Source organism: Heptranchias perlo, chromosome 1, assembly GCF_035084215.1.
Source record: "Heptranchias perlo isolate sHepPer1 chromosome 1, sHepPer1.hap1, whole genome shotgun sequence".
Lineage (NCBI taxonomy): Eukaryota > Metazoa > Chordata > Chondrichthyes > Hexanchiformes > Hexanchidae > Heptranchias > Heptranchias perlo.
In genome coordinates, this window is record NC_090325.1 from 183,552,731 (window position 1) to 183,568,124 (window position 15,394).

Sequence of the window (15,394 nt, forward strand, 5' to 3'; positions counted from 1 at the left end):
TCTGGCTGCCGAGACATTTGTAACTGTTTTTGGAGGTCTCCTATACTTGAATACTAGGATGCGGGGACATAGCCTAACATTTAGAGCCAGGACGTGCAGGAGTGAAGTTAGGAAATGCTTCTCATGCAAAGGGTAGGCGACGTTTGGAATGCTCTTCTGCAGACGGCAGTTGATGCTACCTCAATTGTGAATTCTAAATTTGAGATTGATAGATTTCTGTGAACCAAGGGTATTAAGGGATATGGGGCTAAGGCGGGTATATGGAGTTAGGTCACATGCCCACTGTGATCTCATTGAATGACGGAACAGGCTCGAGGGGCTAAATGCCACTGCCACTTGCTGCCTCCCAATATGCGTCATCTTCTCCTGCAAGAAAGCGGGACATGTGCCTGTCATGGTTGAATAGCTGCTAGTGTGTGTGGCCTGTGAGTTGTGGGTGGGCGGCTTGCAACAGTGGTAATGTGTAAGGGTGAGAGGAAGCATCTGATTGGAAGAGTTGAGTACTAATGGAAAGAGTTTGTTGGTATGTGGGTGTAGTGCGTGGAGCAGTGGATGCGGCTAGTGGTGCAGTTGGTAGGAGACACCACTTGACAGTTGACCTCACTCACCTTGACCACTCGTGTCAAAGCATTGAACTTCTTCCTGCACTGCATCCATGTTCATGATGCCATGTGCCTGGCATTGACTTTGCCCCCCCGCTGCCTCCCACTGCATTTTGGGTATATATCTGGAGGGCCTATTACCACCCCCCCTCCTCCCACTGCGGATATAGGATGTCCCTCCTTCTGTCCACCCCTTGCACCAAAGTCTCTAGTGCATCAACAGAGAACCTTAGTGCTCGCACTCTCGCAGGCCTGGTACCAACTCAGATCGGCAGATGTGGGATTTAATAGTGCGCAACGCTTATTCAATGTTTTAACATAACTCATCAGTTTGTAAACATAGGGATGGGACCTGCATCTGTGTTTTGCGTGTGCGATGTCTGATCTCCGTTCAGACTCCGTGCAGACAGCAGCCTGTTATTTTCAGCAAATAACAGGTACCGGTTACCTTTAAGATATTGAAGCTCCCCCTGGTGGTGGAAAGTGTGAATTGCATGGAATCCTCGATCACGCTGATTCGGAACGCTGCTTGCAGGTAAGTCCTCAGGCCTGACGAAAGTTTCGCCCTGCCTGTGCAGGGGCCATTGGGCATGGGGTAATAGCGGATCACGCTACCTCTGCCCAATAACAGGCCCTATCCAATTTTTCCCCCAAGATCTTGACTCAGTGGGGATAATTTTCCGGCAGGGAGCCTTGCCAATTGGGAGTGCTTTTAAGAAACTCAAGTGTGTACTAGCCATGATTTTCCAGGAGGGAAGAAAATTAGCCCAGATTTCTCAGACTGAATGTAAAGACAACAGCCTGGAAATGACAAGAAATATTACAGGACGGAACATTCTTATGACATTTCTGTCTCTGCTATTTCAACACAGGCGTTTGCCCTTTTATTTTAAAAAAGGTTTGCCTTTCCTATAAAATTGAGAGCAAAGGAGCATGACATGATTGAGTTAAGTGTCTATTGCTATTGCATAGTTATCGCTAGGCTAGTCTCTCAGATTGGCCATATCTTCACCTCTCAGCTATCTGTGTGTCTTTATTTAGTCAGATGTGCTTCATGCGACGTTTCAGTTGGCATTACTTTAGAAGAATTATAATGAATGTAAATGAATACTGAGAAGGCCCCAAAATACATTCTGTAGGGTGAATTAACATGTTATCCCTTACTGGCAATCTGAAGTGCACAACTGCTTTTTAGCGTTGTTCAGACGCAGCAACATATTACCGCATAGGAATTGATGTTAAAGATATTTTTGTATTATCTTTGAAATCTATTAGTGTCAGGGTGAAAATATCAAATAACAAAGAAAAACCTACCTGAAGAATAAATATTAAGCAATAGTATGGGTGAAAGATTCTGCACAGCGTGTTGAATATTCTTCTCGTTTATCACCAGTTGTTAGAAGCTAAGATGGGCCTGCTTCACAAGGAGGAGGTGACCCTGCAGGGAGTCCAATTGGATGACGCTCAGAAAGAGAGAGAATTCCAGGACAGGTAAGCAGACTTCGAATAGTGTGTTAGTGCATTGCAATCAAAGTTTAACACTGAAGCTCCTATTTGGGAGGTTTCGTCATCGCTGAAAATGGAATCGAGGAGACCGACTAAAGGAAAAACAGCCAGTTAAACTGATCCTATATATTCAGATGAAAGGCATGAGCTATGAGTACCTTAGCTCCTCCATAATTTCCTTACGGGCCTCAACCAAAACACTTATCCTGACTGAATTTGATAGGGGCGTCCATTGTCAGGCCAACCCTAAACCTTTCCAACCCGCCTCGGCCCCCCGACTGCACGACTGCCCTCCCGGGTTAAAATTGGGGCTCATATTAACGTTTAGGAATAGGAAAGAGGGAATAAAGGGATATAGGAACAGAGCGGGCACAAGGGATTAGGATTACTGCTTGTGTGGAGGATTAACACCAGCATAGTCTGGTTGGGCCGAACGGCCTGCTTCCATGTTGTAATTTCAATATAATTCTAAGGAAGAGCTGGCCTATGGAAGAGAAAACTGATAACAGTAAAAGGTGAGAGCGTGCAGTGAACTTTTTTTTCTGTAAGCAGTTCCCAGCAGCTCTGCCAAAAAGTGAGGTGGGTCACCCGCCTGTTATAGAAACCACCCGATTTTCATTCCTTTGATTTCAATTGGATGGGTTCTGTAATGGGCGGTCGATCTGTTCCGCTGGATCACCCCCCATGCGGTGAAAGCGATAATTTAGCCTGTGATGTCTCCCTCCAGCCTCAATACACCATTCATTTCATTTTGTTTTAGAAGTTAGCTAATAACAGCGAGAGTTCTGCTGTGCTCACTCACTTGTGGCAGTCCACCTTTACAGGACTTTGCCTTCCTGCATGTTTTCTCATCCGCGTCAGAAGGTGATTCTTTTTTAAAAAAAACCATTAGAAACTAATATTTATCGGGAAATGTACCTAGTCGGGGTAATTCTCTGACTCTGCTCCCACTGGCAAAAGAGTCTTGCCCACTGTGTGGACATATCAGAAATACAGGCACGTGCGGCACATGATCTACCAACCATCCCTGGTCGGATAACCGAGTGCAACTTGCGCCCAAATTTCCGATGAGCTCTCCGGCAGACACGGCTCCTCACCGGGAGCATGAAGTTGGAAAATGAGCCCTTCGTGACTCATCTCTTCGATCTGTGAAACCGATCTGAGGTTGTCTAATGTCACTGAGTAACGCAACTGTAATTAATTATTGACAGGATCTGGTGCTTAGAAGGGGAAATTGAAGATGTAAATCATAGACTGGAACAAATGGCTGTGAAGAGAAGAAATCCTAATACTACAGCTTCCTGGTACCCGGGGGATGAAAACAATGAGGTGGCTATGTTTTTTACACGTCAAATAAATTATTGATTTATTTCATTGCATTATAAGAAAAAAGAAGAAAGACCTGCATTTATATAGCCCCTTTCACAATCTCAGGATGTCCCAAAGTGCTTTACAGCCAATGAAAAGTTGTAATGTAGCAAATGCAGCAGCCAAATGTGATGATGTCCAGATCATTGATTTTAGGTGTTGGCTGAGGGATTGGCCAGGACACTGTGGAGATCTCCCCTGCTCCTCTACAAAATAATGCCATGAGATCTTTTATGTCCACCTGTGAGGGCAGATGGGGCCTCGGTTTGACATCTCATCCGAAAGACGGCACCTCTGAGAGTGCAGCACTCCCGTATTACGGTACTGGATTGTCAGCCTGGATTTTGTGCTCAAGTTTCTGGAGGGGGACTTGAACCCACAACCTTCTGACTCAGGCAAGAGTACTACTACTGAGCCGTCACAATAGAGGAAGTTCAGCTCACGGAGGGTGAGCCTCCCTCGACTGGAGAGCAGATTGCAGTTAGATCCCTTAACATTGTAGGGCCGATTCTGTGACCCATGCTTCCATTGGCCAGGCTCTGCAACAAGTGCACAGCATCACTGAATTTGCCCTTGTGTAATTGGAAAGTATTTTTGAGTTTCAGGAAGCATGCTTGTGCAGTGAATTTTCTAATGTTATTACATGTCAGACAAAGTACTTGTTGTCAATTTTTTACTGAACTCTCCAAACCTGCTTTCCAAAATAGTATCAGAAGGCGCATCCCATTGCATTCTGTACTACTCGCTCTATAATCATAGAGGTGTGTGCTTAATATATGTTGTGAAACAGGTTGGTACCTGCAGACCGAACTGAATAGAATGATTTCCACTATACTTTGTTAAAGGAGTAAAATGCCACAATTGTAAATGCATAACGATTCTCTGGGTGTTAAGATCATTTAGACGCTTCATCTGCCCCTGAGTTGGGAATGCTGAAATTTCTGAAACACAGCAGCTTATCTGGTGGGACACCCAAATAGAAGTTAGTTGGCTTTTTAAAAATCGACAACCATAAAGGGGCTTGGTATGTACACTAATGAATGTGACATCACACACCATTAGGAAGGTTGACTTCCATGCTCAATATTTCACATTACACAGAGAAGGTTCAATCCCCCAAGAAAGCATTTGTGTGGCCAAAGAAAACTACGATAAGCTCTGCTAGCTAGTCCCCAAGAAAGAAGTATCATCTCCAATGCCCCAGCAGTCTGGTAAGTGTAAATACATTATTCGCTGCTAAATAATCCCCCAATAGAATAAAATAGTTGAAAAGTATTATATATAGAGCTTGTGTATTTGCGCCCAGAGACATGTATAATCGGGGCATAAAGCAAATACCCAGCGTAAAAGATCAAGGAAACTCGGGTGGAAGTATGTTTTGCATATAATTAAGACATGCCTGAATGTCCTCTCTCTGTTGCGCCAGTCTGTCGATCACTGCTCCCGAACGCACCTCGGCGCATCATAACGGCTCCGCCCCCATGCTAAAGAGCCCTAGTAAAATTGAAGTCAATGGGAATCAGGAGGAAAACTCTCCAGTGGCTGGAGTCATACCTAGCACAAAGGAAAATGGTAGCGGTTGTTGGAGGCCAATCATCTCAGCCCCAGGACATTGCTGCAGGAGTTCCTCAGGGCAGTGTCTAGGCCGAACCATCTTCAGCTGCTTCATCAATGACCTTCCCTCCATCATAAGGTCAGAAATGGGGATGTTCGCTGATGATTGCACAGTGTTCAGTTCCATTCGCAACCCCTCAGATAATGAAGCAGTACGTGCCCGCATGCAGCAAGACCTGGACAACATCCAGGCTTGGGCTGATAAGTAGCAAGTAACATTCACGCCAGACAAGTGCCAGGCAATGACCATCTCCAACAAGAGAGAGTCTAACCACCTCCCCTTGACATTCAATGGCATTACAATCGCGGAATCCCCCACCATCAACATCCTGGGGGTCACCATTGACCAGAAACTTGAGTAGACCAGCCACATAAATACTGTGGCTACAAGAGCAGGTCAGAGGCTGGGTATTCTGCGGCGAGTGACTCACCTCCTGACTCCCCAAAGCCTTTCCACCATCTACAAGGCACAAGTCAGGAGTGTGATGGAATACTCTCCATTGCCTGGATGAGTGCAGCTCCAGCAACACTCAAGAAGCTCAACACCATCCAGGACAAAGCAGCCCGCTTGATTGGCACCCCATCCACCACCCTAAACATTCACTCCCTTCACCACCGACGCACCATGGCTGCAGTGTGTACCATTTACAGGATGCACTGCAGCAACTCACCAAGGCTTCTTCGACAGCACCTCCCAAACCCGCGACCTCTACCACTGAGAAGGACAAGGGCAGCAGGCACATGGGAACACCACCTGCACATTCCCCTTCAAGTCACACACCATCCCGACTTGGAAATATATCACCGTTCCTTCATCGTCGCTGGGTCAAAATCCTGAAACTCCCTACCTAACAACACTGTGGGAGAACCTTCACCACACAGACTGTAGTGGTTCAAGAAGGCAGCTCACCACCACCTTCTCAAGGGCAATTAGGGATGGGCAATAAATGCCGGCCTCGCCAGCGACGCCCACATCCCATGAACGAATAAAAAATACTCACAACGAGAAGCAAAGTTATCTTTCTGGCGTTTTAGTGCAATTTTATGAGCGATTTTTAAAAAAAATTATCCTCACTGAGAACTGCACTGTATTTTCTGTTTCTTTGAATGCATTTTTACAACATCAGTATAAGTCACATTAAAAATTGAAAAGCTTCCACCATTGCATTTTCTTAAAACATGCTGTGCCTAATGTACATGAATGATGGTTAAATGCTTGAAATTTTAATTTTCAAGCTGCAAAGCTCTCCTGGAAGATCCATTGCTTATATTTTCAGGCTTCTACCAGTAAACCTGTTCAGGTATCTATGTGACTTTAAAGTTTTAATTTTTATATCTAAAGAAGAAATATATGGTGTGAGTGCGGCACTTTCCTTCGGCCCTGATTGTTTACACAGATTCCCACTTGTTTACACTCATTTGTACATTCTGACATATGTTAATAAGATTAGCAGGAAATTTGGGCATAAATATACATCAGCAAAATAGCCACATGAATGGACATAATTTTGGGTGTAACTTACCAATTACGCCCCCACAGAAAATTACATCCCAGAATGACAATGTCATATGCAGAAAATTATATAAATTATATAAATTTTCTGCAGCAGCATGTGGTCACCATATATTGCTGCGTGTCTGATGTCTGCAGCAGTCAGTCACCATTTCCAGCACATGTGTACACTCGTGTCACAAAGTGCATCATGTTCTTGGCTCCACTGAGGAGATGTTGGCCATGTACCTCTGCTGCACCATGCAGGACAAAGCAGCCCGCTTGATTGGCACCCCATCCACCACCCTAAACATTCACTCCCTTCACCACCGATGCACCATGGCTGCAGTGTGTACCATTTACAGGATGCACTGCAGCAACTCGCCAAGACTTCTTCGACAGCACCTCCCAAACCCGCGACCTCTACCACTGAAGCAGCTGAAGATGGTTGGGCCTAGGACACTGCCCTGAGGAACTCCTGCAGCAATGTCCTGGGGCTGAGATGATTGGCCTCCAACAACCACTACCATCTTCCTTTGTGCTAGGTATGACTCCAGCCACTGGAGAGTTTTCCTCCTGATTCCCATTGACTTCAATTTTACTAGGGCTCTTTAGCATGGGGTCGGAGCCGTTATGATGCGCCGAGGTGCGTTCGAGAGCAGTGATCGACAGACTGGCGCAACAGAGTCTTAATTATGTGCATAACATACTTCCACCCGAGTTTCCTTGATCTTTTACGCTGGGTATTTGCTTTATGCCCCGATTATACATGTCACACCATTAGGAAGGTTGACTTCCATGCTCAATATTTCACAATACACAGAGAAGGTTCAATCCCCCAAGAAAGCATTTGTGTGGCCAAAGAAAACTACGACAAGCTATGCTAGCTAGTCCCCAAGAAAGAAGTATCGTCTCCAATGCACCCATCAACATGGCCATGACCAACTCAGGACATTGGACAAGGAATCCACTTGCAAGATAGAATCACCACATCTATGGGATCGCACATCCACAACCCATGATTTTCTGACCAGAAATATGTGGCCCCAGTATGTGCCAGGAATGATGAAGTGGAAAATTCGGGCCTTTATTTCCTGTAATACTTTTCCAGTTGTTGATGTAAAAGATATTTATTTTTCACACTTCAGTCTCCGGTGTTTTTTCCCTCTCTATTGCTAGTCTTTCAGTCCCAATTTACATGTAGAGTTGATGCTCCAAGGCCATCACTATCGTTGTAACTCTTAACAGTTTCTGAAACGTTCGTTCACATGTTGCACTATTTTGTCATATGTGTCCTATGGACATTAATGGATTCATCTTAAGGGCACCTTAGCCTGTCCCACATTCCTCCGTAATATACTCTGTAATTTTATCAATGCCTAATATGTGCATTCAGAATAATGTACTAATATAATGTAGTGTGTGTGTTTGATGCACACATTGCAGTGTACACTAATAAGCATCACTCAATGCATGATGCCTCCTCATACATCGGAATAGAGTGTACATTCCTTTTGTCTGGCTAACTGGTGTGAATTTTTTTAAATTGATTTGCATAACACTAGCTTTATTCCGTGGGCACAGATTCAGACCCAGTCAGGGTGTGATTTATAATCCATGCACAGTGTACTGCAAACTACTTAAAATTTCTACCATAGCTGAAATTAATTAGATTCGGCCCTCGACACTTTGTTTAGCTGTTACTTTTGCTCCCCCATTGGATTAACACTATTTTAAACCCATGTTTGGATTTGCAAATAAATGACTCGCTATTTAGAGGGCCATTGTCTGCTTGGCAAAAGTCAGCATTATAAATACTGTCGGTGGGGGGGTGGAATTACCTCCAATTTGTTTAGAGAACAAGGCCTCAGTCTCATGGTCTTTGTCACTCAGGATTTATGTAAACAAAGCAAGCCTGGGCATGTTAATAGTGCCCTCAGAGGCACTGCTGATGTGTGTCATACAGGTCTGGCATTTGCAGTTTTATTGTTCGGTAATTGCTTGAGTTTCGATGTGGCAACTAAAATAAAAACTCTTTTTGTCATACTTTACAATCTGTGTTCACTATATTCGACGTGGAAACAACGCATCAGATTTCCCAAATGTCTCCTGAAGACCATGAAGAGACTCTGCTTTAAGGGCAGTGTCACGCCATGTGCATATCTTGTTGATATAAAACTGGTGTTAGATTTGTAAGGGGAAATTCATCTTGTGGTCGGTGATGGAATGCTTTGCAGTGTTGTTAAACAACCATTTATCTTAACAAGTTTGAACTTGAAATTTTAAACCTGAACAGAGAAATGTAAGGTCGATCTGATAAATGTAGATAGTTGAGGGGATGGGCGACTGAGGGGTGTTAGTATTTGAAGGTTGATTCCCAGCAGGGAACATGAGCAGGAGATAGGACTACAATTTATAGCCTTGATTCTCCAATCTGGAATAGGAGATTACCCCTGTATTATTGTAATAGCTTTTTCTAACACAAGAAGTACAGTACATATTTCAGACAGATCTGCAATAATGCTTAGTATCTTTCACTGATACCCTGTTGAATATCAACCTCCTCACTTCTCCTGAAAAGTACTAACTCTTTATCTTAACAATACTTAAGAGATGCTTGTACTGCTGGACTTGGGGCATCTGGAGGGTGAAGTTGCTAAGCATTTTCTGCCCGTTGGCAGCATTGGAATGGGGTAGGAATGATTTATAGTGAGCGAACTCAGGTTTAAGCACTTTGTGGCACTTGTGCACCTTTAAATTGCTTCCCCCGAGTTTCCTCGATCTTTTTGCCCCTTCCTATGATCTGCCTGCCAAGCCCCCACTGGTGTGTGCACTTGACAATTGGTCTCTTCCACCCGATTCATGCAGCACTATGGGAACAGATAAACTGATTTCCATCCTTCCAAACGTATTAGCTGCAACTTGCACTGCAGTAAGAATTGGCAAGACTCCAGGAAAATGTCTTGTAGAAAACTGAAGTCTTTGACAAAAGGCAGAATTGTGGAGGGAAATAAAAGTGTGGAAGGTGTTCAGTGCGCAAGTGGGGAAAGGCTCATTGCAAAAAAAAAATTAGACTTAAATATTGAATGAAACAATAGCAACCTTGCTGTAAGAGACAGTACAATGCAGGCCAGGCCCGTTTCCCTATGCAACACCCATTTAAATGAGTGAGGTGTGTGCTGGATGGGGGGGGAGTGGTGGAGGGTGAACCCTCACCTGAAGTCCTGAAAGTCATGAAACTCAGCGTAGCACCTGATTTACATAGTTATTTAATTTAAATGAGATTCGTGCATGCCTGGCTCCTGGCCTCTGAAATCACCCCTCAGAAAGTTCAGCTCAATGTGATTCATGCACACGTGGGCCTGATTTTCTGACCTGTGCCTGCCACCCTGAAGCATCAGAGCTGATGTGTACAATGTAAACTGCAATATCATTGAGGCGCTTCATGCAGGTTATATAAATCAGTGTGGTTTTCAGAGAAGCGCACTGTTTAATATTACAAGTTCATGCTCCTGAGGAAGAGCATCACCCACTGGGACTGCATGTTAAAAATTGAGGTGCACACTCGCTACAATTTCCTGTCCATTATTGTATGAAAAATCACGAGCAGCATGTTTGTAAATTCCCAACATGTGCTACAGGTAGACAAGGTTCGACACTGGGAATGAGAAGTCATAAAATGGCCCCTTAAGAAGTCACGATTCTCATACAATGACAAAATGTTTTTTATGAATGATATCTAGTAGGATTGTCTTTTCTAATTATTTTAGACTGAAGAACAGCCACTAAACAAGCTGCGGACCCTGAATGACTCTCTGGAGCTTTACCAAGAGATAGACTGGAACCTCAAGGAAGAGGGAGGAGGAGGAGATCAGGATAGTGTTATCTATGTAAGTATTAAAACATGGCTTCACCCACTGAGCCTGTCCTTTAATATAATGAGTACAATCTTCATGCCAACTTGCTGGCAAACTTGTTGGGAAGGGAGTTGAGCCCTCTCTGTGATTTTGGTGTATTTTTATTCTAAGGGAAAAGACAAGTTCCCTAAATATCCTCAAGGATATCTTGCCATAACTTCAGCTGTTCCATTGATCTCCCGCCGAAGTTACGACAGGGTCGTAGTTATGACAGGGTCGTAGTTATGACAGGGTCGAAGTTATGGCAGGGCTGAAGTTACGACAGGGTCGAAGTTAGGGCAGGGCTGAAGTTACGACAGGGTCGAAGTTAGGGCAGGAGATCAGGGCAACCCCCAGAGAAACTCATGGCCAAGAAAAACATCAAAGAATTAGAGGAAAACTCTATTTATGTGGGTACATTTTCCAATCATATGGCCAGTGGCATCTGAATGGGACAGGAGATTGGAGGCTGGGAAATCAGACAGAGATCGCTCGCATTAGTTTCTTATTGTGTGAGATGCATGATTTAACCTAAAACAAACTTGCTTAATTTAAATATTATAATACGCTTCAAATAGATTTAAATATGGAACAGCTCAATTTCCTGTCTGCTTAGGATGGGATCACATTGTGTGTTCCATTTACTCACCTGGAATGGGCCGGAGAGATGTTCCATGTGCGATAGAATTTTTAAAGGGGCAGATTCCTTTTTGCAATTATTTTTTCCGTACCTTCTCTCTGCTGGTTTCTGTTCTTTATATTTGGTCTACTTTTGGGAAATTCTTCTGTTTTTTTTTGTCAGAACAGTAGGGAATGCTTATGCTGAGGCAAATATTGTCTGCACACTCACCCATGAAGAATTTACAAGACTTCAGCAGAACAGGAAGAGCTTAAGACAATCCGTTATTATAATTTATTTCGATTTTCTGATCGTTGCAGGAAGATGATCTCCAAGAGCTTGCATCTTGTCTTGAGGGTGCTGAAAAGGGAAAAGCATCATTGGAGACCCAAATGTCAGACCTTCAGGCTGAACTATTCCAAACTAAGTGGGAGAGCTACGGACTGAAAAAGCAATGCCTTGAGTCCGAATCGCAGCTAACTGCCAATAGAAACGTAAGAATATATAAAGGAGATAGATCATCTGCGTTGGCGTTGGCGTATCTGTGCAAGAAAACCAATTAAAACTAGTCCAGTTCAACACTGAACTCCATTACATCTGAAAATGAATGTAGGCAAGGTGTAATGGTGCACGTAATGGGAGCAGACATCAGTTCTACCTAGTTACAGGCTATTTTTGGCCAAATTGGATTTCCTGGTCAGATCTGGGTGGATAGTGGAAGTTTCGGTCTGAAGCAGGTGGAAGCTTTTTGTTTGCATTCTAAAATGGGGTGGGGACACTCTGCATGTAATTCCCTGGTGTACAGGCATGTAGAAGGCCAAGTCCAGCCTACGTCCAGAAAACCTGGCTTCCAAGGTTTCTAGGGGCAAACAGCTCAGGTAAGAGGTTATTTAACGGGCACAGAATTGTAAGGTAAGTGTTTCTTCCCCCTTTTCTGGGCCGGTTTTGTGCATTTTGTTTCGTTTTTCCTCCTGTCACTTAGACTTTGAACCATTTGTTCTTAATGATTATTTTTTGCACCAGCTCCCTTTATGAGCACCAGTGGGTTCCCCAGCGGGAATTCTCTGCACTGACATGTCTGCAAGAAGAGGAGGATCCTACAAAGGGATACGAAGCTGCCCGAGCTGCTCTGTGCCTTCCCCCTGGCACCCACACACCCGAGTGGAAAATTGAGCCTAAGTGAAGGGAGCAAAGTGGCTGGTGAAAGCAACTGCAGTTTGTCATGCAGTGTGTGTAGGGTGAGATTGAAGTAAGAAGGGAAAAAGAGGATAAGGTGTGAAGAAACCCTGAGCAACATCTCCTTCAGCGCTGCCTCTCATCCTGGCCATGACTTTCTCCTTGCCCACGATGGTCAGCAGGGTCTCTTCCATGAGGGGACAGGTGTGCAGACGGGCTCGGCCTCCTCCAGTCACGACCTCCTAGCGCAGGTTGTGCACAACCTTCTCCTGCAACAAAGAGAGTGCGTTAGTGACAGTCTTATGAGGTGTTTAGAGAATGTGCCTGTCATGGAGGAATTGTTTGTATGTTATGTGGAAGATGTGAGGTTTGGAGAAGTGAAGGTAGGAATCTGAAACTCTTCCCCCAAAAGGCTGTGGATGCTGGGACAACCCTGAGATAGATCGATTTTTGTTAGGTAAAGGTATCAAGGGATATGGAGCAAAGGGGGGAAAATGGAATTGAGGTACAGACCAGCCATGATCTAATTGAATGGCGGAACAAGCTCGAGGAGCTAACTGGCCTACTCCTATTCCTATGTTCCAGTGCGCACCTTGCTTGCCCTGGCGAGATCATTGAACTTCTTGCGGCATTGGTCTTCAGTCCTTGGGGATGAGGGTGTACCTCCCTCCAGGTAGCTTGAGTTATATTTCTGGGTGGCTTGCTGGCACCCACACCCAGGAGTCTATTCCGCCTAACATCTATCTCCTCCAGGCGAGCTTGGAGATCTGAATGAGTAAAGTTCTGCACTCTTCTTCCTGTAGGACTTTGCTTTACTACTTTCTTGAGCAAAGAATCCTCTATAACCACAGTCTCTCTGTGACTTATAAGCTGTGTTTTTGTCCAAGGTGTCCTCTCTGGCATTCTCTGCCTTTTCTTCAGAGAGCATGCGTCCTTCTGCAGTGTCAGAGAGTGCCTGGAATCTGTTTGTCTTGTTAATCTCACAGATATCTTTGCAGGCTTTCTCACCATTCTTCTATTTTCAACCTCAATCCACTTGGTTTCCCTTTGTGCTTGTCTCCATATTATCACAATCCTGTCCCTGGTTAAACTGGTCTCCAGACTCACTACCTGATGGTTCACTCTCGAGGTTTAATGTTAGCCTGCCCATCTCACTGACCTGTGATAGCTCACTTACCAAATCTAATTCTATTCATTTGCCCTCAAAAATCTGTCACTTCTTCCTTACCTTGTAAATTCCTGTACTTGGCTTTCTACGGCCATAATCCTTTTACTAAACTTGCTGATCAATAGACAATTTTTGCATCTCTTCACCCTTCTAATATTACTGTCTGTCTTGCTTGTGAACATTTCATAGCAAATACACTTCATAGCCTCCATCTTAGTTTTGTTTCTCTAGGATGCTGCTCTTTTAGTCTTATTCCTCCTGTTTGTCCTCTCTTAGTTTTAGTATATTGTCTCAGATGCTCCCTTTGTGATTTTACTGCTCACCAATTTTAAATTTTGCTTCCTTCAGATGTTTATTTTAAAATTTTACTTTCTTCTGGTATCCTATTTAATATTGACTGAGCTCAGTGGACTCCTTTATTAACTGTTACACACAAATGCTCTCTTACAGTTTAGCTCCTTTTCACTGCCTCTTTTAACACCATTTATCTCAGAAGCTATCCCTTTAAAAGTTATTTCTGTCTGTGCTGTCCTTTTATTAAAAACCTGAGTTTTCTGCTTCCTCAGATCCTTGCTCCCCTTTCTTTACCTGAGAATTGAACTGCTACACCATTCCCCAAGTGTTACAGAATGGAACTGCCTCAGGGTGAAGTACCGATGGATCTGTCAGAGGCCGTAATGCTAATGTGCAAAAACATCTGTACATCTGACTGCAGCCTGTTCCATGGGGTGGGGTAATGTGGGTGTGGTAATGTATTGTTATTGTTCGCAAACTGGTGTGTCTGTTGAGGCAGTTGAGCACATTCCTCATTTTTAGAATAACTTTGTCCATAAAATTGACCTTCTACCCTTCTTGAGAGTAGAGGGTTGAGGTCACCTCTTCCAAGGTCAGTATAAATTCCACCAGGCTTCAGTAATAGTAGATTATCCTGATTGGCTTGTTCCCTAGTAGCTCGTATAATTGTCAAGACTTCCAACACTGTTCAAACATCATGGTGATATTGAAATTCAGCCAAACTTCAAATCTCCTGCCTCATGGAAAACAAATGGGTATACACTTGGCAATACCTCTTCAAGGTATTTCCATCACGCAGTAACAATGGTGAGAAAGAGTCGCCTTAATTTGATGTAGTTTCCAAAAACACACACAAATGTGGATTTCTTTTTATGATAGATAAATGAAAGCCTTTTGTTGGAGATAACAAGACTGAAACAAAGCTTGCAGGCTTCAGAACAGCAAATCCTGAATCTGCAGAGCGAGAAGACAATTTTAACCTCTCGAATGAAGACTCTAGAATCTGAACGGCAGCAGATATTTAATCAAAAAGAACTATTGCTGAAAACATTGAAAGGAATGAAATGTCGCAAACACAGTGGTTCCTTTTTACAAAGTAATTCTGATGGCAGGTAATTTTGTTTCCATTGATTTGTGAATAGGTAACAAGGAGGCATAGACTCAGGATTATCACTAGAGCAATGAAGGGTTTTTCACAGAGGGTTATTAGAAAAAAGAATGCTTTAACACAAGTGGCTACTGAGGCAGAAACTATAACATCGTTTAAAAGGGAATTGGATAAGTAATTGAAAAGGAATAATATAAAAGGATACAGGAAAATGGGATTAGAATAGATAGCTCCAGTTACCAAGCTAGTACTAGCACAGGTACAATGGGGCAAATGGCTTTCTTCTGTGCTGTCATTTCTATGAGACACTGTTATTCAATTTTACCTCTTGAAAATAAACATATTTTGAAACCTCTGATTTCCATCCTGAAAATAATTGAGTGCTTGTGAAATCCAAGTTAAAACTCATATCATCTAAGGAATTAAGGGTTTAATGGTTACATTTTGCAGTGTTTATGCCATGCAGTTTGCTATACTTTACGTCACACTCCCACATAAGAAACAGATCCAAAGACAGGAGTAAAGATGTGCGCTCGGAGCAATCTCTAAAT

The 15,394-nt window shown here is 43.5% G+C and overlaps 2 protein-coding genes across 3 annotated transcripts in view; both read left to right on the forward strand.

Annotated features, from left to right (window-relative positions):
- Positions 1-15,394, forward strand: part of LOC137328868 (myosin light chain 5-like) — a 283,582-nt gene that overhangs the window by 104,468 nt on the left and 163,720 nt on the right. The window lies entirely within an intron of this gene.
- Positions 1-15,394, forward strand: part of LOC137304173 (homeodomain-only protein-like) — a 95,673-nt gene that overhangs the window by 19,170 nt on the left and 61,109 nt on the right. For both annotated transcript variants that reach the window (XM_067972721.1, XM_067972795.1), the window contains exons 4-8: positions 1,996-2,093; positions 3,320-3,437; positions 10,353-10,472; positions 11,418-11,591; positions 14,615-14,847. In XM_067972721.1, the coding sequence (XP_067828822.1) occupies positions 1,996-2,093; positions 3,320-3,437; positions 10,353-10,472; positions 11,418-11,591; positions 14,615-14,847 (743 nt within the window). The remainder of the gene's footprint in view (positions 1-1,995; positions 2,094-3,319; positions 3,438-10,352; positions 10,473-11,417; positions 11,592-14,614; positions 14,848-15,394) is intronic.